General features: G+C 39.3%; 2 protein-coding genes across 4 annotated transcripts in view; one reads left to right on the forward strand and one right to left on the reverse strand.

The window, feature by feature from the left end:
• Positions 1-212: 212 nt before the first annotated feature.
• Positions 213-9,960, reverse strand: LOC112053481 (clathrin light chain). Of its 2 annotated transcripts, XM_024092896.2 has the most exons (6): positions 9,712-9,960; positions 9,436-9,609; positions 9,041-9,152; positions 8,055-8,066; positions 1,118-1,306; positions 213-602 (listed from the first exon to the last, which is right to left on the reverse strand). In XM_024092896.2, the coding sequence occupies exons 1-6, from the start codon at positions 9,953-9,955 to the stop codon at positions 596-598; spliced, it is 738 nt and encodes a 245-aa protein (XP_023948664.2). In that variant the 5' UTR covers positions 9,956-9,960; the 3' UTR covers positions 213-595. The 2 variants fall into 2 exon arrangements, with proteins under 2 accessions (XP_023948664.2, XP_023948666.2); XM_024092898.2 differs by lacking the exon at positions 8,055-8,066.
• Positions 9,961-10,229: 269 nt separating this feature from the next.
• LOC112053492 (uncharacterized) overlaps positions 10,230-24,107 on the forward strand; it is a 39,331-nt gene continuing 25,453 nt past the window's right edge. The window contains exons 1-6 of one of the 2 annotated variants that reach the window (XM_052882251.1): positions 10,230-10,691; positions 12,528-12,760; positions 13,497-13,685; positions 14,515-14,678; positions 15,891-15,990; positions 16,541-16,716. In XM_052882251.1, the coding sequence (XP_052738211.1) occupies positions 10,532-10,691; positions 12,528-12,760; positions 13,497-13,685; positions 14,515-14,678; positions 15,891-15,990; positions 16,541-16,716 (1,022 nt within the window). In that variant the 5' untranslated portion in view covers positions 10,230-10,531. The remainder of the gene's footprint in view (positions 10,692-12,527; positions 12,761-13,496; positions 13,686-14,514; positions 14,679-15,890; positions 15,991-16,540; positions 16,717-24,107) is intronic. The other variant, XM_052882252.1, reaches the window with a different exon arrangement.

The following is a 24,107-nucleotide window of genomic DNA, read 5'->3' on the forward strand; positions in this document are numbered from 1 at the left end:
GCATAAGTGCACTCAGTTTTGTAGCCTTTTATTCTGGTCACTTTTTGCGGTTTTTATAAGGACCTAACCAATCTATAGTATAAAATTATCATTGCTGGTCGGAGCATTTTTGACTGCAACAAAATTAGAACCTGCACAGTGAATTAAGGATGCTAAGATAATTTGTCTCTCTCTCATGTTCATTAGTTTAGTAAATATAAATCAAAATGATATTCTGTGATTTTGGAATGATATTTATTTAATACTTAAATAAAAAATATGCTAACCACAATATTAAAGCCGATATTGGTGAACAGTTGTTAAATAATAAATTTCAATAAATAACAGTTGTAATCTGAAAGCTGCTATGCTATTATGGGTAGGACAGCCATATTTTAATGTCACAAATATAAAATAACTAGTCTATAAAATTATGACTAATTCCAAGTCCTACCCATTTACAAGAACACTGTTATCACACTATGCAAGCTATTAACAATTTTAATTAATAATATAATATTGATTTATAATAATAATGTGATCCAATAACACTGAGACTGATCTAGTTATATTCAGGCTAATAACAATATTTGTATCCTTAGTGTAGATTATTAATTCAAGCTCTGTGGACAAAAAACATACATGTTATGACAATTTCATTAGGCATTTTTTTTATTATTAGATAAATAGTGATTACCTACATAATAAATGTTTATAATCAAATTATACCTACATATATCAAGCATTGGTTGTTATAGGTATACAGGGTGCTCTAGAGTATTTCCCATAACTCTGGGGTTATATTCTTTACCAAAAATTAATTAAAAATGTTCAAGGAACATGTGTTTTAAAATTAATATTTTCGGTGTAAATTATATTTCTTTTGTAAATAGATGTTAAAATGTGTCCCTTATAGGCACCCTGATAGTTATGATAAAAAAAATATTAGTTATGTAGTTTGGCTCCTATAAGTAGACTCGTCACTTGAACTTGAAGTTATGGGAAATACTCCCGAGCATCCTGTAGATATACCAAATATCATTAATAAAAAAATCCTTTTATTTTACATAATTTCTTATTTGAATGTACCTAATCTTCTAACTGGCTAACAATGACTGCATACAGTGAACATACTCACACTTTAGTAGATCTTGGCGGGTAGTTAGGTCGCACACCAGACTGTTTGAGCTGCAGCACGATGGAACGGAGTCGCGCCACGTCCCTGCCGCGACGCGGACCAAAGTCGCACAGCTCTGATACACGGGCCCACTCATTGCCTTCCTCGGGACCACTCTCTGAGCCCCGTGCTAGGGCTTTTTCTGCGTTCCTACAATTTTTTTTACAATACATTATGTATTTTAGTTTAAAAATGCTCAATGAGTAGGCAGCATAACTACAATATTCTTGTATATATTGGTCAAGAACTGAAGAGTCGACTGGCAACACTTTAAAAGTATAAAAGCCCATTTTTGGTTTACATAAGATAATATTTATCTTAATTTACCCCTGTTTGCACAAATTTAAATCAACAATAAAACTCGTATTCTCATGTTTAATGCAGCTCATTTAATTTATAATAGATGAAAAAATTCATGTCATTAACTAATACTTTTGATTTAGTCATAGTACCTAGCACTCAAATGTGATAATTTCTAAACATTTAGAAATCATCCACCAGTATCAGTTAACACTATTTCAACAAACTACAATCACATGATTGCTTCAGTTCACCCACTTGTGATGGATTAGCAATGGGTGCACTGGTTGTGTTGCTCCGCACTTGATTTAATTCGTGTCGAAGTATACAACAGCAGTTAATATTATTATTTGTTTGTCGGTTTTAGGTTGTTCTAATAGCCCTAAGTCGCTTAGGTGCTTAGGGTGCTTAGGGTCATTGTAAATACTGTAAAACTTTTGTAAAGTTTTATGGTAATAATAATTGTGTGTTTGTATCGAGTTCGACGCGCCACTGGCGCGGTGATTCTATTTTTAGAAATACTTGAGCTCGATACAAGCTCGATTGTATTATATTTTCTTCACTTAATAGTTGGGTTTAGTTAAGTTTTGATTGTTTGTATCAGTTTCTTAGTAAGTAGGTTTCTTATTATTGCTACGATTTGTCTTTGTTGAAGTATTATATTTTACAAAGGCCCTTTTCAGGGCCACTTGGTGGTTGTTGTTGGAAGTCATTGTTAATTATTTATTAGGTGTTGTTGCTGTAATTAGGGTAAAAAGCCCCTTACAGGGCCTTGTTGTGTCTTGTTGTTTGTGCTGGTGGTTGCTAGGCGCCAACCCGTCTGGCTAGCCAGGCGGGTATAAACACGACTATGGCCGACGGCCAGTCGTCGGAAATGGAGGTTGCGCCTGTGCGCAGAAGTCGCCGCGTGGTCCCAGGTTTCCGAAACCTAGGCCCGGCTACGCGGTTTTCACGGCGTGAGGAGTCTGTCTCTCCCAGTTCGCGGGACTCTTCGCGTTCCATGACGCCTGTGCCCCGTGGCACGGGGATAGCCACCGCGAGAGCGGAATTAATAGCTGCTCGGAAGGAAGCCCGGGAGGAGGCGTTTAATCAGCTCCTTAAAGATCGAATCGTCCGCAAAGAGGTTACGGAGCCTGTTTTAGACCCTGATGAAGGGATGGCTAGTGGGGCCTCATGCCGTGAAGACCCAGCGGGACTCACGTCCGAGGAGTTGCGAGCCTTGGCTGGCCGGAGCGTTGCTGCTATTATGCAAATGGCTTCGCGATCCCACAACCTGAAGGGTACTTTTGTTCGCCGTTTTAAGGAGGCTGCAAGTGAGCTGCAGCAGATTGTGGAGGCACTCGCGTCTCGGACTGAGGCCGACGAGACGCGTGGGTTACGTGCCGACAATGCCCGGTTACGAACCGAATTAGAAAGTGTCAAAGCCGAGTTGAAGGCTCACCGGCGCGAATTTTCAGAGATGCGAACTGCTGCTAAAGGTGCGGCGGCAAAAAACATGGAGGCACCACCACTTGGTGCTGATTTAATTGAAGAGTTGAAGGCTTCCATTGTAGCGTCGGTTGGGGTGATGCTGGATGCCCGTTTTGCGGGCATTGAGGAGCGTCTTCTTCCCCAGAAGGTCATCCGCCCCCCTCTGAGTTCGGATAGCCGGAGATCAGGCACCTCACAGACGCCGGCATCAACTCATCATCATCATCATGGTGCTGAAGCGTCGGTGGCGTCCCCTGGGGCTCCACCGGCGACTGCTGGCCCAAGTGGGGCAACACCGGTCGCTGATAGCTGGGCCACTGTCGTAGGAAGAAAAGCAAAGAAGGCCTCCCGACAGGCGACATCCACCGCTGCCACTCCAGCGGCCGCACCAAAAACCTCCCCGGCGGCTGCCACAAAAAAAGACGAGCGGAGTCTGGCTCCACATAAAAACGCTGCAGTCATTATTACGGTGACGTCGGATGCATTAAAAAAGGGGGTGACCTATGCTCAGGTCCTAGAATTGGCTGAACAAAAAATTAATCTGCAAGACCTGGGCATTGGCGCGGGGTTTAAAATCCGACGAGCCGCCACGGGAGCTAGGCTTCTTGAGCTACCACAGGGGCAGACACAAGAACAGGCAGAAGCACTAGCCGTACGACTTCAAACGGCGTTAGAAGGGGTTGCAGAAGTCAATCGTCCGACAAAAACTGTGACACTTAAGGTTACAGGCTTAGATGACTCCGCTACGGCTGAGAAGATTGCAACGGCGGTAGCTCAGGCTGGAGGCTGCCTTCAGACAGCAGTGAAAGTGAGCGAAGTGCAACCGGGCCTTAGAGGAGTGGGCTCGGCTATAGTTTACTGCCCAGTGGACGCTGCTAAAAAGGTGTGTGATTCTGGGCGGCTTTTGGTTGGTTGGAGCTCTGCTGGTGTTCGTGCACTAGAGCAACGCCCCTTGCGCTGCTTTAGGTGCATGAGCATGGGGCACACGGGTCCCGTATGCCCTTCAAAGAAGGACCGGAGCAGACTTTGCTTCCGGTGCGGTGGAGATGGTCACAAGGCAGCGGGGTGCGTGGGCACCATGCGTTGCGCCGTCTGCGCTGATGCAGGCTTGTCTTCAGGACACATAATGGGGAGCAACAATTGTTGCCCCCCTTCTGTTAAAGGAGTGAACGGCATCCAGTCACAGGCTAGTGAAAGACAGAGTCCAGCGCAGGAGGATGCTAATATGTCGTCATGAATCAGACACAAAATATTAGCGTCCTCCAGACGAATATAAACCACTGTGCGGGGGCTCAGGACCTCCTACTGCAGTCTATCGCGCAGTGGCAGATTGATTTGGCCGTGGCATGCGAGCCATACTTCGTCCCCTCGCAGGCAAATTGGGTTGGTGACACCGATGACTTGGTGGTAGTAGTGTCTGCAAACAGCGCTGGCCCCTCTCTTTCAGCTGTCGAAAGGGGCCCGGGGTACGCGGTAGCTAGATGGGGGGAGTACATTATCGTCGGGGTGTACTTCTCGCCTAATCGTCCACTGGCTGAATTTGAGGCTTTCCTCGACTCCGTCAGTGAGGCTGTTCGCAGACACAACGTAGGGCGCACGTTGGTACTTGGCGATTTCAATGCTAAAAGCCAAGCTTGGGGAAGTCCGGCCACTGACGCCAGGGGCAGGGCTGTACAGGTGTGGGCTGTGCACCAAGGACTCAACCTACTTAACAGAGGGACAACCTACACCTGTGTTCGCGAAGAGGGGGGATCCATAGTGGACTTGTCGTTTGCCACGCCTTTGGTCGCTGACAGAGTCACTGGTTGGAAGGTCTGGGACTGGGTGGAGACCTTGTCAGACCATAACTACATCAGATTCAAGGTCTCCGCTCCTGGTGTTACTCCTATAGTTCCCTCCCGGGGTTCGAATTGCTTCCCACGGTGGTGTTTGAGTCAGGTGGATCGTGAACTGGCGAGAGAGGCCGCCATAGTTCAGCGTTGGTCGTCTCTCACCTTCGACAGGGATACCAGCGTGGATACGCTTGTGAATCGTCTACACGAAGACCTGACCGTGGTATGCGATTCCTCCATGCCGAGGGCCCGCAGATGGCATCGCCGCAGGTGTGTGTATTGGTGGTCGGAAGAAATCGCGGACCTCCGTACCGCCAGTCACCGAGCCCGAAGGGCATATGTTCGGTGCCGCAGGAGAAATGGTCTGGATATGGTCCTAGAAGAACAGCTGCGGGAGGTTTACCGTCAGGCTAAGAAAGCCTTACAAATAGCGATTCGGAGCAGTAAGGAGCAGGCCCGGGAGGAGCTGCTGGAGGGTTTGAATAGAGATCCCTGGGGGCGCCCTTATCGCGTCGCGAGAGGAAAGCTTCGAAATCAGGGACCTCCCGTTACCCAGACTCTCCAGCCGGAGTTCCTGCGCCGGGTGGTCGATGAACTTTTTCCGGATTCCCGGGGCCACATACCTCCGACGATGTCCTCCTCGGTGACTATCGAAGACAACGGTTATGTCCCGCTGGTAACCGAAGAAGAGATGGACGTTGCTCTGGAGCGTCTTCGGTCTAAAAAGACGGCACCTGGACCGGACGGTATTCCGGGTCGGGTAATTTTCATAACACGAGAATTCCTCGAAGGTCGTCTCAGAGAGCTGTTTAATCAATGCTTGCGAACTGGACAGTTTCCTGAGTCTTGGAAGGAAGGCCTGCTTTGCCTTATTCGTAAGGAAGGTCGACCGTTGGACACTCCGGCGGCCTACCGACCGATAGTCTTACTCAACGAAGTCGGGAAGCTATTTGAAAAGATCATTGCAGATCGACTCGTTGAGCACCTTGAAACTGTCGGTCCGGGGCTTTCAGCTGCGCAGTTTGGCTTCAGAGCGGGTCGGTCGACCCTCGACGCCCTGGAGTCACTAAAGGCCCTTACGGACGATGCGGTGGCTAGAGGGGACGTCGTTCTCGCCGTCTCATTGGACGTCACTAACGCCTTCAATAGCCTCCCTTCTGAGACTTTGCTGGAGGCACTTCGGTATCATAGAGTGCCTCCATATCTCGGGAGACTACTGGAGTCATACCTCCAAGATAGATGGATAGCCTGGATGGGGAGAGATGGACGAAGAACGCGGCGGCAAGTGCTGAATGGCGTGCCACAGGGGTCGGTCTTGGGTCCGATTCTTTGGAACATCGGCTTCGACTGGCTCCTGCGGACACCCCTACTTCCTAGGATGAGGGTGTTTTGCTATGCGGATGACACCCTTGTTACGGCTTGTGGAAGCAACTACGGGGAGGCGTCTTTGCTGGCTACGGTTGCAACTTCTTTGGTTGTGAGGAGAATCCAAATGCTGGGGCTGAGAGTCTCGGCATCCAAAACCGAGGCTCTCCTATTTCACGGTCCACGTAGGGGTCCTCCTCGAGGTGCCTATATCAGAGTTCAGGATGAAAGGGTGGAGTTGAAGGCCCACATGAAATATCTGGGCCTCATCCTGGACGGCAGATGGACGTTCCATAGGCACTTCGAGCTGCTGGGTCCTAGGCTCGTCGGGGCAGCCGCCGCTCTAGGGAGGCTTTTGCCAAATGTCGGAGGGCCTGCCTCGGCCTGTAGGCGCCTATATATGGGTATCGTCAGAAGTATGGCACTGTATGGTGCCCCCATATGGGTGCAAGCGCTGTCTGCGCAGAATTTGGCCCTTTTGCGTAGACCACAAAGAGTCATTACAGTGCGTGCTATCCGGGGGTATCGTACAGTGTCGTGGACGGTTTCCACTCTCCTGGCGGGCGACCCGCCGTGGGAACTACAGGCCGAGATTCTCGCCCAGGTGTACCGCTACCGGTCAAGTCTCAGGGCACGAGGTGAAAGACCGGGACCTGATGAAGTAAATCGTTTAAGAACCCTCGGAAGTGAGGCCCTGGTCCGCAGATGGAAAGAAGACCTCGAGTCCCCGGTGGCTGGCATCTGGACGGTGGAAGGTCTCCGACCCCACCTAGAGCGGTGGCTGAAACGGCGTCATGGTGCGTTATCCTACCGTCTCGTGCAGGTGCTTACAGGACATGGTTGTTTCGGTAAGTACTTGCACAAGATTGCGAGGAGGGAGGTTACGCCGGTCTGCCACGAGTGTGGCGCGCCAGAGGACACGGCGCGCCACACCCTGGCGGAGTGTGTGGCATGGGCGCCGCAAAGGCACTCACTGGTGTCCCTTCTTCGGGGAGACTTCTCGCTTTCGAGCTTTATCAACTACATGCTCGACAGCGATGAAGGATGGTCTCATGTTGCCTCCTTTTTTGAGACCGTTATCGGTTTAAAGGAGGCATCAGAGCATCAGAGAGAGCGGGCGCCTGACGCTGACCCACTCCGCAGACGAAGGACGGGTGGTAGAAGGCGCCGATATGCGCACCTTCTTCCACCCTTGTAGACACCAGTGAGTGCGACGACGAGTGCGTCGGGATGCGAAAGTGCCTGCTTCCGCGATCCTTTCGCATCCCAATAGGACGCGGGTGGCTCCGCTGGGTTTTAGTGGGTATTCTGGTTCAGTGAGTCCCACATACCCGGCCGTAGAATGCGACTTTTGCCATTCTACGATCGGGATGCGTAAAAGCATTTCCCAGCGATAAAAAAAAAAAAAAAAAAAAAATGGGTGCACTGGTTAAATTTGATGAGTTGCAAGTGAATATTGAGTGGTTTATTGAATATTACATAAAATGTAAAGACATTTTTAAGTTTCTGATTTATTAATAAAATCAGATTTTTAAAATACATACACATAACATAATTACTTTGTTATTAATTTTTAAAATCCCAGTCAACATTTTGTAATTTGTCTATTACAAAATGTTGAATTAATAGTCATTTTAATACATAAATAATAAGACTGTATAATATGTTAATGTACACTAATATATGGGGTTAGGTTAGATATGTCCATTGTAAACTCCATACTTTTCTACCTTCTCTTTATGACTAAATTGACAAAAACTAACAGACATAACAACAAATATTTTTATCCATTAATATATGCAAATTCACCCTGTTACAAATATGTTTCAATATAAGATGAATATGACAAAGTAAACAATTACAACAACCATGAAGTATGCCCAAATTAGTATCACCTTATCCAATGGTGATTTTACTTTATGTATACTCACTTAGCAGACTCCCTGCCAGCGTTGAAAAGAAAAGAGAAAATTATTAGGGCAACATGATATAAATATTTGTTTATAGGTAAAAAATAAATAGCGGATATTTTATTATTCCCAGAAATAATAATAATTATATTTAAATACACAATGTAACTAGCAGAGCCCGGCAGTTAACCCCATAAATAAAATATAGCCTCTAATCTGTGAATTATTCAAAATTACATTCTTTGTTGGTTGTATGTACTTTGTAGATGAATTTCTTCAAAGTACATAATATCTAAATTGATTTTGTAATTAGCCTATTTTAAGAAATAATTAAAAACTTTTACTTCAATTTACCTTTGAGCCTATACTCACAAATAATGTGGCTTACTAATGGTAATCAAATTTTAGGTGATCCAGAGATTACCCATACAATAACACAACCTTTGCCTCTATAATATTGGTATAGCTTAGAACCACATACATGTTGTATGGGTATCATTAATTTTGTAAAATCTACATACTACATAATTTTGAATTTAAAATGTGGAAAAGCATGCAAGTAAAAATTATATCAAGTGGACTCAGCTTAACTACAGGCAGATTTACATTTAATAGATTGGAAGAAGAAGAAGAGTTTTGTCCACCTGGCCGCCAACTTCAATTTGAGGAGGGCAACCAAATTATTTTTTCATTCTTTACAAGTTGGCCCTTGACTACAATCTTACCTCATGGTAAGTGATGATTAATTGGCATGTGCAAAGGCCAATCACATAGCCAAGTGCAGAAATGGCCCAGAAAGCAGAAGTGATTTATAATGCAGTCTAAGATGGAAGCAGGTTGACTTGGTAGGAGTAGGATGAAAATCCACACCTCTTTCAGTTTTATACAATGTCATATGGGAATGCGGCCTATCATTGCCAGTAGGGCTTTTGTCATAAGCCATAATAGCCACAGCCAAAGCCTCCCACAAGCCAGACAGGAACCAATTACCAGTCTTGAAATGTTACCTGTTAGCAGCTTTGGTCTTGCCAATTTGCTCCTCGTGAGTCTTGTACCAGTCTTCCAGCTCTTTCTTGGCCACCTTCAACATTTCCTGTTTCTTTCTTTCCTCCTCTTCATCTGCAATATTACGTAATATTCACTATTAGCAAGAAACTAGAAAACTTTCTAAATTAATGGGAATGTTTTCAGTTAATGTGCTGCAAATTATAAAGATATATATTTGTTCCCAAAAACATTTTCTTAATATTTAAGCAAAAGTTGATAAATTTCCTAGAGCAAGTTGCCCAGTTTACAAAGAAACGCCCACTTATGCTATGTAGTGTTGAAAGGTTAATAAGTTAGATCAAAACTGATTAATTGCGTGTTGTATTACTACAGCCGTCTGTAAAGAGTACAGTACCTTTTTCTTCCAATCTCTTCTTTTGTTCTTCCCTCCACAGTTTGATCTTTTCTGGCTCCTCTCTCTCTTGCCTGAACACAGGAGCTACCGCAGGTGCGTGGGCAGGAGCTGGTGCAGGCGCTAGGTCATCATCCAGCAGGCCATTTGCTTCGAATGCAGCAGCACTTGGTACTTCTAAAATAATCCATTTATAATCATTTATAAACTTATGTAAGGTAAAAATATCACCTTAATTGAGAGTAAAAACAAAGTAAAGTAATAAAAAATGAGAATTACCAACGAAATCATCGAATCCATTGGATGATAAAGTGCCTACAGGGGGCGGAGCACTGGTTTCCAAGTCATCCTCTAGACCAGCCAACTGGTTCTGTTCGCGAGCTAAGAAGTCCGCAGCGGGGTCCACCTCGGGCTGGACGAAGCTGTCGCCAAAATCATCCATGGTATTTGTAAAGTAAATTAAGTATTTCAAATTTTCTAAATTAACAAAGATGACAATGTCGACGTCGTATAAATAAACCATAGACAATTGTTATTTTTTTTATGATAAAGATACCACCAAAGAATATATACTCCAAGGAGAAGAGGAATCTACATACACGCCTAGTTCGGACTACTTTAGTATTTTAGTCGTTGGACGACTTACTAAGTTCTTTGTGTGATTATAGTCTGTGCCCCATGCTGTAAAAATAAAAAAAGTAAAGAAAATATTACTTCTGACAAATATTACCTAATAATTGTGCACAAGTTTTTTGACGTCCCTTGCACTAAAGTGCGTCCTTTGTCTGTGGTGCTTCCTTGACGTCTTGTCGTCACTCGTCTTGCTCTTGTGTCAGCTGTTTATGTCATCAAATGTTGATGATAAATAATTGTGGCTTCTCATCATAATTATTGTTTATTAATTTATTTATTAATGATACTTATTGCAAGTCGGACGTTCGGTGTTTTAAGACTGTGATAATCGTTAATAAAGTACTGTTATTAAACACTTCTGTTATTTTCGTTGTGTGTATGTGTCTATAAGTGACAGTGTAGTGATTTATAATTTATACGAAGTATATTGAATAATTTTCTGTTTAAGTCGTATGCGCACATAATAATGAACTTATCGTTTGCTGGTTGTGGGTTTCTTGGTATTTACCATGTTGGTGTTGCAGTGTGTCTCAAAAAGTATGCACCTCAGTTGCTTATAGGAAACATATCTGGAGCCTCATTTGGGGCTCTCTCTGCGTGTTGTTTACTCTGTAACCTGCCAATTGGTAAGTAAAAAACATTAAATTACTTACATACTGTTTTTCAATTCCTTGACTATAAATTTATCTTTTAATTTTTAAAATTCATAGCTGTATTGGTCTATAAATTGTTAACAACTAGTGTTGTTATAATCCATTATTAAGAAAATTATAAATTTACTAGCAGATTATTTCAGCCTGCAAAATTTGTCTTTCTGTTGTATAAACAGAATAATCTTTAATACTAAAATTGTTACAAATAGGATCATATGAAAGTAAAAATACTTTTTGATATAATCTCACACTTTGATTACTCGTAAACCCAACACTTGGGTTGCATGTCCTGAGATCTAGTCAGAGTATGCTCAGAGGTTTTCTCTCTGCAACATAATGGACCTGGCAAACACACACACACAATGAATCTATGGATTGCCAAGATAATGTAAAATTATATATATTATAAAAATACATTAAAATTGATCTAGCCATTAGAAAAGTGCAAGTACAATGCAGTGCCACAAGATTCCAAATCTGATTGTAGATCTCGATGCCCAAAAAATGTCCTTTACAATCCTGACAATGACATAGTGAACAATAATGCTTCTTAGGCAAGACAAACACAAGCTACACAGCATCTTGGCGTCATATCTGATGTCACCCAGAAGTAGGCTTTTTAAATCACAATTATGGGGGCGCCCAGACTGATACATTCAGGCTAAAACACTTCCCAAACTGCTCCTTAAACCAAGGTCTGAGTCTCAGGGTAGTAGACGCCCTTAGGGAGTTATTCCGTTCTGCCCACCTACTCTGCTTCTGCCTTCGGGTCCCATCCGGCGATGCTTGTCTTGTGCTCACCCAAACCCCCAGTGACGCCACTGAGGTCTTATTAAGGAGCCTATGGAACTTACACAATCAGAAAAAAAGACACAAAATTAGATATAAATTTTATTAATCTTATCCCACTTAAGTGGGGTATTCGTCATATAATATTTATTTGAATTTTGAATTTACAAATATCTGGCTATAAAAATTGAATAAATATCTTAGTTATATTTATTTGTGTGTAAATTACAAATTATAGCATTATTATATATATTCTAATATAAAGCATTTACATTTTCCATAAATAGAAAGAAAGTAGGAATATTGGTATTTATTTACCCAGATTTTTGTTCCCCTCCAACTGGGAATAAAGACTAGGTAGAAGGGAATAAACCCTTGACTTTATATTAGGAGTAGGTATAACAATAGCCTAATGGGAGGAGATTCTACCTATGACCTTTGACTCTGACCACTCAATCATGAGCTATTGAGATTAATTGATAGTTGAGTAGACTAGGCTTGAGGCTGTTGTTATTGTTGTGAGTAGTTAATGCTGTTCTCAAATAGTTTTGTTGATAAAAGTGTTTCTATTTTATTGACATTATCTTGTAATATTGATTATTGTGTCATTTCTAATACAGATTCATATTGTGGCTTCGTTTTCGTTTTTAACTGTCTTTCAAAATAAACGAAGTTGTTATTTTTAGCTTAGATTTACTCTATAGATTTTGTGTATTGTTATGAGGTTTTTAATCATAATAAAACAGCTTTAATATAATTAATTTACATCATAAACACAAACATAGTGTCTTTAAACAGGATTATTTTTATAACCTTCAATTAATTTTTTAACTAAAAAAGTAATTTAAGGATTAACCTTGAAATACCCACTGAAATAAATCAGCATTACACAAATGTTACAACTTAGACAATTTCAGAAATATATTCATAAGACATCAAAAACATCTGGCATGACTTGGGTTAAACTAAACCATTATTTTTTTTTCTTATTAGGTTAATGTATTACATTTTTATTTTTAGGTGATATCACAAGTGATGTCCTGAGGATAGTTGGAGAGGCGAGGGCTGGGTCCCTTGGACCTTTTAGTCCCTCTTTTAGTATACAAAACCTCCTTTTGGAGGGTATGCAGAATCACATTCCCCACAATGCACATGAGATTGTCAGTGGGAAGCTACATATATCTTTAACGAGGGTCTATGATGGCAATAATGTTATTGTATCTGAGTTCCCGACTAGAGAAGATTTGTTACAAGTGAGTTTATTTTTTAAACATTTTGGATAGAGTCTATGTAGCCAGATATACCTCATTTAAGAAGGCTGAGAGTTTGTCAACCTATACCTACCTCCTACCATTGGTAGCCTACTGCCTACCATCGGTAAATATGGTAGCCAATTGTGAAGTTTAAAATGTTGTGGCATTGGAAATAGCATGTTTCAAGAGTCCAGACCTTGAAAGGTCGAAGTAAAGTGTATTTTTTAAAATATTTTCCTTGATCACTGAGCTTCACAACAAGCCTTGGAAAAACGATTTTATTATGAGATCTTTGAAGGTTTCTAGCGAGGGGTTGCCGAGAGCATAACGACCTGGCGACTGGTGACATGATTCCTCATGAATTAAATTTTATATTTAATTCTCTTAATTGAGAAGCCCTGAAACTTCCTTCCTTCCAATGCTACCTCAGTCCAAAGTCTGTTGTTGGCTACTACGAGTATGTACAATCCACAATTAATTGTATTCAAGCACAATTACTATTGCAGCTATGTAGCGTATCCATAGTAACATTTAGGTTGTAGCTTATCCATAAGTTAACAACGCAATTGTAAGCTACAAACTAAATATTACTATGGATACACTACACTATACTTGTCTATGGTAGGTAGCATATGGACGACAAAATTTTAGTTGTCCTTAAATTGGTAGGCCCTTTGGAATGTGTATGAAACAAAATGATATGAAATGTGTATTATACCAGATGTCTATCTTGTAGGCTCTACTAGCGTCATGTTTCGTCCCAGTGTTCTCTGGAATGTTGCCGCCGCGGTTCCACGGCATAAGGTACATGGACGGCGGTTTCAGCGACAATTTGCCGGTGTTGGATGAGAACACCATCACAGTGAGCCCGTTCTGCGGCGAAAGCGACATATGCCCCAGAGACGTCAGCTCACAACTGTTTCACGTGAGTCATCTATACTTATAATAAATCTGTAGAGAGGGCTATTCTGTACATGAAATATATTTCAAAATAACTATCAGGGGGCGATTAGTTATCGATACTGATGCCGAAATGCAATCAGTAAAATTTTTGTCTTTCTGTCTGTCTGTCTAGCCAAGCGTAATTTCTCATGAGGATATGGTGAATTTTTCATAAAAAATACACTATCATTCACACACACGCTCTGATATTTTTAAAATATTGCTATTACACAAAGTACCTAACTCTACATATTGTTTTCTTCTATTTTGAGTCATTGTCATTATAAAACCGGAAGTAGTAAGTATAAAGATGTAGGTAAATGAAACAGTCCGCCGGCGCCAAGGTCGGTCGCGGTTAGCTTCAAAGATAATAGAAACTCTTGAGTTACATAATGACAGAACACATTTTTCTTTGTACGTAATAATGTACGTAAATTTATCGAATGCGATATGGAAATATTAATTCAGCTAAAGGATATCATATTATGGACATGCATATGAATCATAATGCGGTCTTATCATTAACTGCGATCTCCTTCAGAAAACTGCAGTGAAAAATTTTAGTTAAGTTAAACTACTCTAGTACCTAGATAATTGTTTCGTTGGTCCACTGTGGAGGTCCGGGGTTCAGATCCTGGGCCAAATCTAAAGGGCCCTGTATGGGTTCGAAACTAGTCGGGCATACTCCGACCTAATATCACGTGAGTTTTAGCCGTGTTTTATAATCAATTAATATGAATAACACTCACGATAGTTTAAATTGTAAAACCTTAGTTGAGTAAAGTTAATTTTTAAAAAAATATCGAAAACAGGTGAATATAGCCAACACCAGCATAGAGCTTTCGAGGCAGAACATAAACCGGTTCGCGCGGATCCTGTTCCCGCCCAAGCCGGAGGTACTCAGCAACATGTGCAAGCAGGGCTTCGACGACGCGTTGCGCTATCTGCACAGCAATAAACTGATCTCGTGTACCAGGTACGTCATACCTCTTTTTTTTTAATTCTTTGGCAAGTTTTTTTTTTTAAAGAATATCCTACTTCCTACATAATATTATAAACACGAAAGTTTGTATGGATGTTTTAATGTATGTTTGGATGTTTGTTACTCTTTAACGCCGCTACTACTGAAGCGATTTGGCTAAATTTTGGAATGGAAATGAATTTTACTCTGGATTAACACATAGGCTACTTTTTATCCCGAAAAAATCCATGGTTTCCCAAGATTTGCGAAAACTGATGATTTTAATGATATGAATGTTTGTTACTCTTTCACGCCTCGACTACTTAACCGAATTAGCTGAAATTTGGTATTTAGATATATTATAGCCTGGATTAACACATGGGCTACTTTTTATTCCGGAAAAATCCATGGTTTCCGAGGGATTTGTGAAAAACTAAATTCCACGCGGACCAAGTCGCGGGCGTCCGCTAGTTTGCCTTATTTTTTAAATATGACCAATATTCCCATTCCCCTCCAACTAGTCGGGAAAGGCTGTATTAGGGGGTGGATGAGTCCGATCGCTCTTACCGTTGAGGCTCAAAGTTAGCCCTTGACTGCGATCTCACGTTATGTTAAGTGACGATGCAGTCTAGATGGAAGCAAGTTTACATGGAAGAGGTACAGGTTTTATCCATACCTACCTCGGACGTATCTGCGCGGCTTCGTACCGGTACACTCAATCTCTTGGATTGTACGTCTTTGTACGTAGCGTAATTTGTAACCCCACAATTGCAGTGTGAAAACTGGTAATCTTTACGCAACCTTTAGGTTTTGAGTATATTCTTTTAACTAGTATTTTTAATTAACTAATGAAGGAAGTAGATTAAATAAACTTAATAAAAAAAACAATCATTAATTATACGACCGCAATTTTTTATAGGCAACCATAATTGCAATGTGAATATTTTCCATCATTTATTTCTTATTCCAAATAAATAACAGATGAGGGTATATGAGGGTATTTATTTGTTATGCCGGATGTTGTATTATTATAGGCGATAGTTTTTAACCATTCCATCTGATGATAAGTGAAAACTATATCATACTATTATTATCAAGGTTCAAAGTCATATGCCATTTTAAGCTTTGCTTAAACTCAAGCTTAATATCTCTGATGTATGATGTAGGTATCACTTTTGTTGATAAGTGCAAAACGCGAGGCAAGTTCTTTAAAAAAAATCTCTATAGGTGTCTGGAGGTGCAGACAACGTTCAGATTGCAAGATGTCCTAGACGACAGCGCGTACGAATACGATCCAGAGTGTGAACAGTGCAAGACGCATAGAGAGGTATGTGAGATCGACACATCACAATCTATATCTATATACCAAAAATAAATATTTAATAAAAGAACCTTTACAATTTACACAATTGCTTCTCAGCCGTATTTTGCCCTAAACTCTCCCTATGAGAACAAAAATGTTTGTAAATTAAGCCTAATTGAAATAAATTAATTTTAACTTCGACTTTTATCTCAAAATTAAATTAAAAGTTATTAGTTATTAGATCACGTGTAAGGCAAGAAAATTTCACTTAAAAACTGACCAATTTTGCTTTGACAGTTTTAGAATTATTGGTAAAAAAAATTATACCTAAAGTCCTTTAAATATAGTCCGATATTCAATATAATCCCAAATTTAGTGCAAATTCAACCTTAAAGTTTGAGTTTAAGGTTGAGTTTGCAAATGCGACTACTTAGTAGACACCCAATTCAGGATGCGAAGAAGTTGTGTTTGGCACTCATTAAGTGGGGACGTTTTTTGGTCGCAGATTGTGCATCCACTTTTTAATATGAGATCTATGGTTGATAACGATGACATGACTAGGTCCCCATTGTAGGTAGCGCTCGTGGACGACCTGCCGGACACGGTGATGACGATATTCCAGCAAGCGATCGACTCTGCCAACACCGGCATCGTCAACTGGGTCATGCGGCAACGCGGCATGCGCTGCGTGTCGCTGCTCACGCTACCCTATCGAGTACCAGTCGATATTATGTACGCCACTGTCACCAAGTAAGTCGTCTTTATCGATTTTTTTATATATTCTGTACAAGTTAGCCCTTGAATACAATTTCACCTGGATGGTGATGCAATCTAAGATGAAAGCGGGCTAACTTGTTAGGAGTAGGATGAAATATACAAACCTTTTTATTTCTACACGACATCGTAGCGGAACGCTAAATTTCTTGGCGGTACGTCTTGGTATGGTAAAGGCTAGGGTGGTAGAGGGGCGACACATGGGGCAGATGGCCACGTACACTCCGGTAGCCTGATTGCGCGTATGCTGACAAGCGAGGGCGAGTGGCAGAAATATGCATAAATGATTTGGAAAATAATGATAAGAAGGGAAGAAAAGGAAAAAGAGGAGAAAAAGAAAAGGGAAATACACTAGAGGCAGTTAGCACGATGTAATGCTATGCAGTTCCGTGCTAACTCTGACGATAAAAAAAGGCTAGTGTAGTAACCAGCAATGGCCGAAGCCAGCCTCCCACCAGCCAAACGTGCACCAATTACGAAATCCTCAACTAGCCCAGCTGGGAATCGACTTCCCAGGACCTCCGTCTTTTAAATTCACTGTACCACGAAGGTCGTCAAATTACCCTTAGTGCTATTACAAACGTCAGTAAGTCCTACACTAAGAAAAACGAGCTACTTACGTAAGGAGCTTCCAAGTTACTACTTAGAACAGGTGTTCGTAACATACATAAATTATAGATGCTGTAGTATATTGAGCCGTTCAAAAACAACACCATGGAGTGGAGCTTGTATAACATAACGTAGTAACGTCTATAAGCGTATTGGTTTTTACTTTTTAGTACCTACAGTGTTTGGTGTTTGGTTTGCTACATATTTTGAGTATTTTTTTTTTCACTATAAGAATTTCCAATAAAACCTAAGATAGAATATTTTTTTTTTAAATTTTCCAATAAACCAAAGGTTAGTAGGTAGGACTAATTTATAGTGATTGTTTATTTGGAACTTTTATTACTATTCACTCAGTACACGGTACGTAGGTAAATGTGGTAAAATAGACTTCATGTTGGTGACTGAAGTGATTGTAAAATATGAATAACAATAAGTAACATTATTGAATATAAAATTTATTGATTGTAAGACTATTAACGTGGCAAATAGTAGTGAACTAGGCTAGGATATCAATCTTATGATTTACGGAATAACACTTATGCAATTACAATTACACTCAGGCTAAATTAAAAGTATATGGAAGTCATTTTGTTAATCTGGGTAGTTATTAAGTAGCAGCGGCAAAGAGTCCATACAGACCGATTCCCGCCGGGTTACCTTTTAAAAATCTTACATAGTTACATATTTATTACTAGCGGACGCCCGCGACTTCGTCCGCGTGAAAATCAATGTAAACTTTCAAGCCCTATTTCACCACTTTAGGAGTTCAATTTTAAAAATTTTCGAATTACATTTATTTCGTACTTTGTTATGATTTATGAACAAAATTTTGAAGCTGTAACTCTAAAAATTAAGGACTTTCCATACAAACTTTCAACCCCTATTTCACCTCTTTCTCATTTTATTTTGGCAATAAAAAGTATTCTATGACCTTCTCCGTATTATGGTCTTAAACCGCGCCAAGTTTCATTTTAATTCATTCAGTAGTTTCAGCGTGATGCCCGAATAACAAAAAAATACGGACGGACAGACAGACAGACAAAAAATCGAAAAATATATTTTTAGCTTCAGTATCGATTATAATAATGCCCCCCGACAAAAATTTTCAAAATATCTTCAATGTACAGAATGTACAGAATTCGTATCACAAATATAGATTCTAGATGGCGCTGGCGTACTTTATGCCACGCTAACGTTTGTTGTTACGAATGGTATAAGTAAAATCTCAAATTGCGAATAAATGTATAGAATTCGTCCAGTTTTATTATAAGTATAGACATAGATTAGATTTTTTACAAAAACTATAAAAACCTCTCCGACTGCAATACAATAATGCTTTTAGGATGCTGTTGGGCTGGCGGCGGAACTGCAACGCGAGTGGCATATTTATGGAAGTGTGCAGAGATGGGTTTCGCTCCATTTTGCGTAAAAAACCAGCATCACTCCTACAGCGCCTTCGCGGCTGTGACAACAGCATTCTAACGGCTATTTCGGAGAGGATAGCCTGCCCAATAGTTAAACATTTGGAAGGAGTGCCTTTATGGCGACTATAAATTAATGAGGCCAAAACCTAGAGATTGATTTAATTCGGTATCATATTCAATTTTGTCGGATCCAACATAATTGAATTCGCGTTTTCAATTTTTTTTTCAGTTTACTAAATAAATTGTGTTATTTTTTTTTTTGAAATATGAATTTTCAATACATATTATTTAAACATCGCAATAACGTTAAACTTTACATGTGAATTCCCTGTTATAGAGTTTAGCTGTGACGAAATTACAGTAAAGTATTTTATATTAAAACAATGACAATAATTTACCGGTGACAGGAAATTAAAAAAATCGCTGGTTCCTCTAGGTTAAAGAATTATTATAATGAGTTTTTGACATCATTAAAAATTGTTTTCGCCTGAAAAAGTTTACTATAAAATAATTATGACTTTTGATCGAGAATTAATATAACCTCTACTAGATACAACACCCTCATAGGGTTCCATTGTAATTTGTATACAATCAATAATTTATGATATATATTTTTATATAATGGAAATGTAATTTAAATGAATACGTCACTTTATCTGGATTGAAATCCCTATCTATTAGACCACTATATGCAGCGTCCCCTCAGTATATACTAGTAGATATATAAATACTTAGTCGTTGATATAAAGGTATGTTGAATGTTACCAACATTAAATAAATATGTATAAAGTAAAAATTGTTACTAGCTCAACTAACACTATTAGTATAATTATTTAATAAGAGTTAATTTATTTAAATATTGTTATTGTTATTTATTTATATAACCTCACACATTCATAAGTTGATTATTATGTAATATTATAATCGTCATTGATTTAAAAAAGTATTATACCATTATTATAAGAAGATTATTTTTTTATTTTGCTGTACTATCCATCTCTCAAAGAAATCCTATTAAGTACTTAGAATACGTATATATCCGGTATTAATAAATAGTAATAATAAGAATAAGCCAAATTCATAAAAGTAGACGAATATTCATTATTAACAGTATATTCTTTTTAATAGGTACTTACATTGAAAAGTTAATTTATTTTATGCGTGTAATAGTATTCGAGAGTTTATGATAAGTTATTTAATGGTACCTACTACGTTTCCAGAATTAAGTAGGTAAAGATTTCCGTGTCAGGTTATCATGAAAATTTTACAGTAGGTAAGCATCATTAGCGTGATAATTAGGTGTTATCGATAATAGCATTTGACACCGTTGAAGGGTAACTGTTCACCTTTTTGTCCAATATAAAGACAAAATGAATAAAAAATATATTAGTGAAATGAGATTTTTGCATCAAAAAAACTAAAGGACATTGATGATCGTTCAAGTTTTTTGCATATTCGTATAGTCAACGATTTAATATTGTACTTCTTTAATCTGATGTAGATATAGTGCAATTCTCAATTTTGTTATGCTACTCGTATATTATGTACCTAGGTTTGCCCTTGGCTACATTCGTATAAAATATATTAGAATCAATCATAAATATATGTCATATAATTCTATATATTTGCTTAATAATATATTACCTTGATCTCATGATCTTTTAGTGACGATGCAGGCTGAAGGAGTTTTCGACCCTGTAATTTTCATTATTATTTACAAGTTAACCCTTGACGACAATCTCACCTGATGGCATGCGATCATCCTATAGTTAACTTTAGACTTAAAATTGGCACGATCATGTTGGAACGCAAAATCGCTTGGTGGTATGCCGATGAAAACATCTAGACACGTTGAAACTCTACCACCAGACTAAATCTGGTTCAATTTAGTAAATAGACTTAACATTCCAAAATGAGCCTGGCATTTTCAAGTGCGTCAGAGAAATATTTACAAGAACATTTAGGAACAAATATTGTGTTAGATATACCAGTTAGTGCAACCGCACTTGGATAGTCCAGTAGGCAATTGTTTACTCCAGTTGTGATAATTAATGAAATGCTAATAAATATTGATACGTTCGACATGATGCTAACACACGTATTAATTTATTGTCTGCTATTAATAGTTGTTTTCTGAACCCGTATCAGGGTATCCCAGTCTTTTAATGCATATCATTCATATTTGTTTATGTGCCTGTTCTTATTTTCGATCTTTTCGCGACTGTTGCAAATAAACGCGACAGAAGTGCATTAATAAATCATACTTAAAGGCACATTACATAATAATCATTACGAAAGATTATAAGTAATTCAAAATATAGATAAGATACTCACACTGGGAAGTTTTTCGACATTGGACACTTTAGAAGTAAGGTATGCGTCACTGTTTTTTCATGAAAGAAGTCCCGCGACTAAATTCTGAACTAAAATTGACATCGGCTTACACAAATGACAATAAGACCGCCATTACCAAATGACAATGAGCGCCATTCTTTCATGAAAAGGACAAAGTGGTATGCGCGGTGGATATACAAGACGGAAGTCTTGGGTTCGATCCCCGGCTGGGCAGATTGAGATTTTCTTAATTTGTCCAGGTCTGGCTGGTGGGAGGCTTCGGTCATGGCTAGTTACCACCCTACCGGCTAAGACCGTAAGTACCGCCAAGCGATTTAGCGTTCCGGTACGATGCCGTGTAGAAACCGAAAGGGGTGTGGATTTTCATCCTCCTCCTAACAAGTTAGCCCGCTTCCATCTTAGACTGCATCATCACTTACCATCAGGTGAGATTGTAGTCAAGGGCTAACTTGTAAAGAATAAAAAAAAAACAATACAAATGTGGACAATAATTGTCGTTTGTAATGCAAACTATTTCGCCAACTAACGGTTGCGGGTTGGCGAAATGGTTTGTTAGTTGCATCAAAATAATAACACGTAGAACTAGAACGATGTTTCCAAATATGCTGTTATGTCAGCTATTGTTCAATCTAACCACGTTACATGAACATACCTTACCTAATTCTTTTTTAATGTGTTGTTTACAAATTTTTATTATGGTTGATGGTTACTCTCTGCCAGTGTACTTATGTTCAAAATAAAACGGCTTTAGGGTTTGTGTATAGATTGTAAGATAAGGATCTAAATCTACGAATAGCACAGAATATACAGGAAGAAATTTTTTCAAGTACGGATATTTTTATATTTTGTACATAAACAAAATTTAATGAACACGTATTTTTTCTTTTTTTTTTTAACTCAACAATAACAAAGTTATCGTTAGCTAAAGTTTAAACATTTAAACAGAATTTGAGGGTCACCCTATCGCTGTACTAAGTAATAGCACAGTAATAGGCAACTACAAAATCAGCTGGTAGGTACTAGGTTAGCGAGCGCCCGCGCCGAGGGCCGTTGACCTTTCTACGTTTATTTTTGTACCTATTATTTTTTATAATAATTAAAGGTCGTCACTTTTGAGTTGAGTATCGATTTTCCCTTCATACTTTATTGGGCTTAGGACCATCAATAATGCGTAGTAATAATAAAAATTATAAACTTTCGATTGGAATAATGAAATACAAATGATGATTATTATTACGCAAACTTTTGCATTAAAGGATGATTCGACTTAAATGCGCAAGCGACGGCAGATTGTCTGTCACTGGTCGCCCATCGGCAATTCGGCAGGCGTCCTCAGGGATTTTTCGATCCCCTCACCCCTGCCACCCCCGTCGGCCGAAGCCGAAGCGATATGACTACTGCCGGTATTTCTTTGTCGGCGTCTTACAAAGTGCCGCCAGCAGTTGCGCAGTTTGTTTGGGAATGTGTCCATTATTTTGTTATTTCTGAGACATAAATTGAAAAAAAAAAATTACATAAAATGTATCGAACTGTTTGTAGATTTATGTTCTATTAATGATACAGAACCACGAAAAAAAATGTCCGCACTAAAGTCCGAATCACCCTGTATATGTACACTAATAGGTAAACGCGAGATGCAGGTAATCAATTTTAAATTATAGCAGTTTCAGCATCGCCTAAGGAGTTAAGATTAGGGCACGGGAGTTAAGTATTTTTTTTCATCTTGAAGATAATCTGTTCATTTGAAGCAGATAATAAATGCCGCAGCAAGAAGATTATTTTTCAGGTCAGTACTGAGTGCCTAGAGAACACTACATAAAGTATGTATTGACAAAGGTACAAGGAATCAGGAGCTCTGCTTTTCTACGCACAGACAGGATTACTTAATAACCTAAGCTGTACATTATAAATTGCAACACATATTTCTATAAATGAGCAGCTGCTAAGTTTCTGGCTTATTTTTCTCGGTAAAATCTGCTTTCCAAATCGGTGGAGGAATTGATTCACACTCATCGACTTTTCAAAAGTGCTTGTAGAAGTAGCCAACTTTCAATTGGATCGATATGTCAAGCTGGTGGATGTGATGTTCTATGCTAAAATATTTAACAAATCAATGAGCAAATTAATAAATTAATAAGATATATTGAATCGATATTTATCATGAACATCCGATACTTTCAAAAGGATATTAAATATGGTAAACCATATATAACATATTGATGTTGTTCTAATTTTATTACTCTTGACATTGATAATGGCGCAGAGTGCGAAGGGGTCGCAACAGGTCCCTGTTTGATTGATTAACGTGTAATGTACACACAAGAGATTTGTTTGCTTATTGGAATAAGCAAATCGCTCATTATCTTGCTTTGAATTATGATAGTGTTATTTATATAACAGCAGTTTTCGTTGCTTTGATTTGACTAGCAGCCATGTCTATGATGAAGCATTTCATAGAGAGAGTTGTTTTCTATGACTAAGTAGATTGTTAATCTCAAAGCCATTCATTTCTTTCAATAGAATATAATATACGCCTACTGAAATTCGTGAAATGTTGAAAGTAACAATATTAGGTTCAGATTAGAACACTATCATAAATGATTTTATACTTTTCTGTAAATCACTGCACGCTTTTCTAATTTAAAGTTGATTATATTAAAAGAAGTAAATATTTACTTCTTTTAATATAATCAACTTTTCCTTTTGCACCTTTAAACTGTCTTTACTTTTGCACTTATATACTTTTAATTCAATCTTTTTGCTGCAAAATGTGCGAAATTCTGGATAGTATATATTTATTGGAATCATACCATCGTACTAAAAAACGCAGCGTTGGTCGATCCGCCACCAGGTGGACTGACGATATCTAGCGAGTCGCAAGTATTCGCTGGATGGACGCTCAGACGTGGTGATGTTTGGACGTCCCTACAATTTTGTAGGGACGTCCAAGCCTATGTCCTGCAGTGGACGTCTATTGGC

This window comes from Bicyclus anynana, chromosome 6, assembly GCF_947172395.1.
Source record: "Bicyclus anynana chromosome 6, ilBicAnyn1.1, whole genome shotgun sequence".
Taxonomy (NCBI): domain Eukaryota; kingdom Metazoa; phylum Arthropoda; class Insecta; order Lepidoptera; family Nymphalidae; genus Bicyclus; species Bicyclus anynana.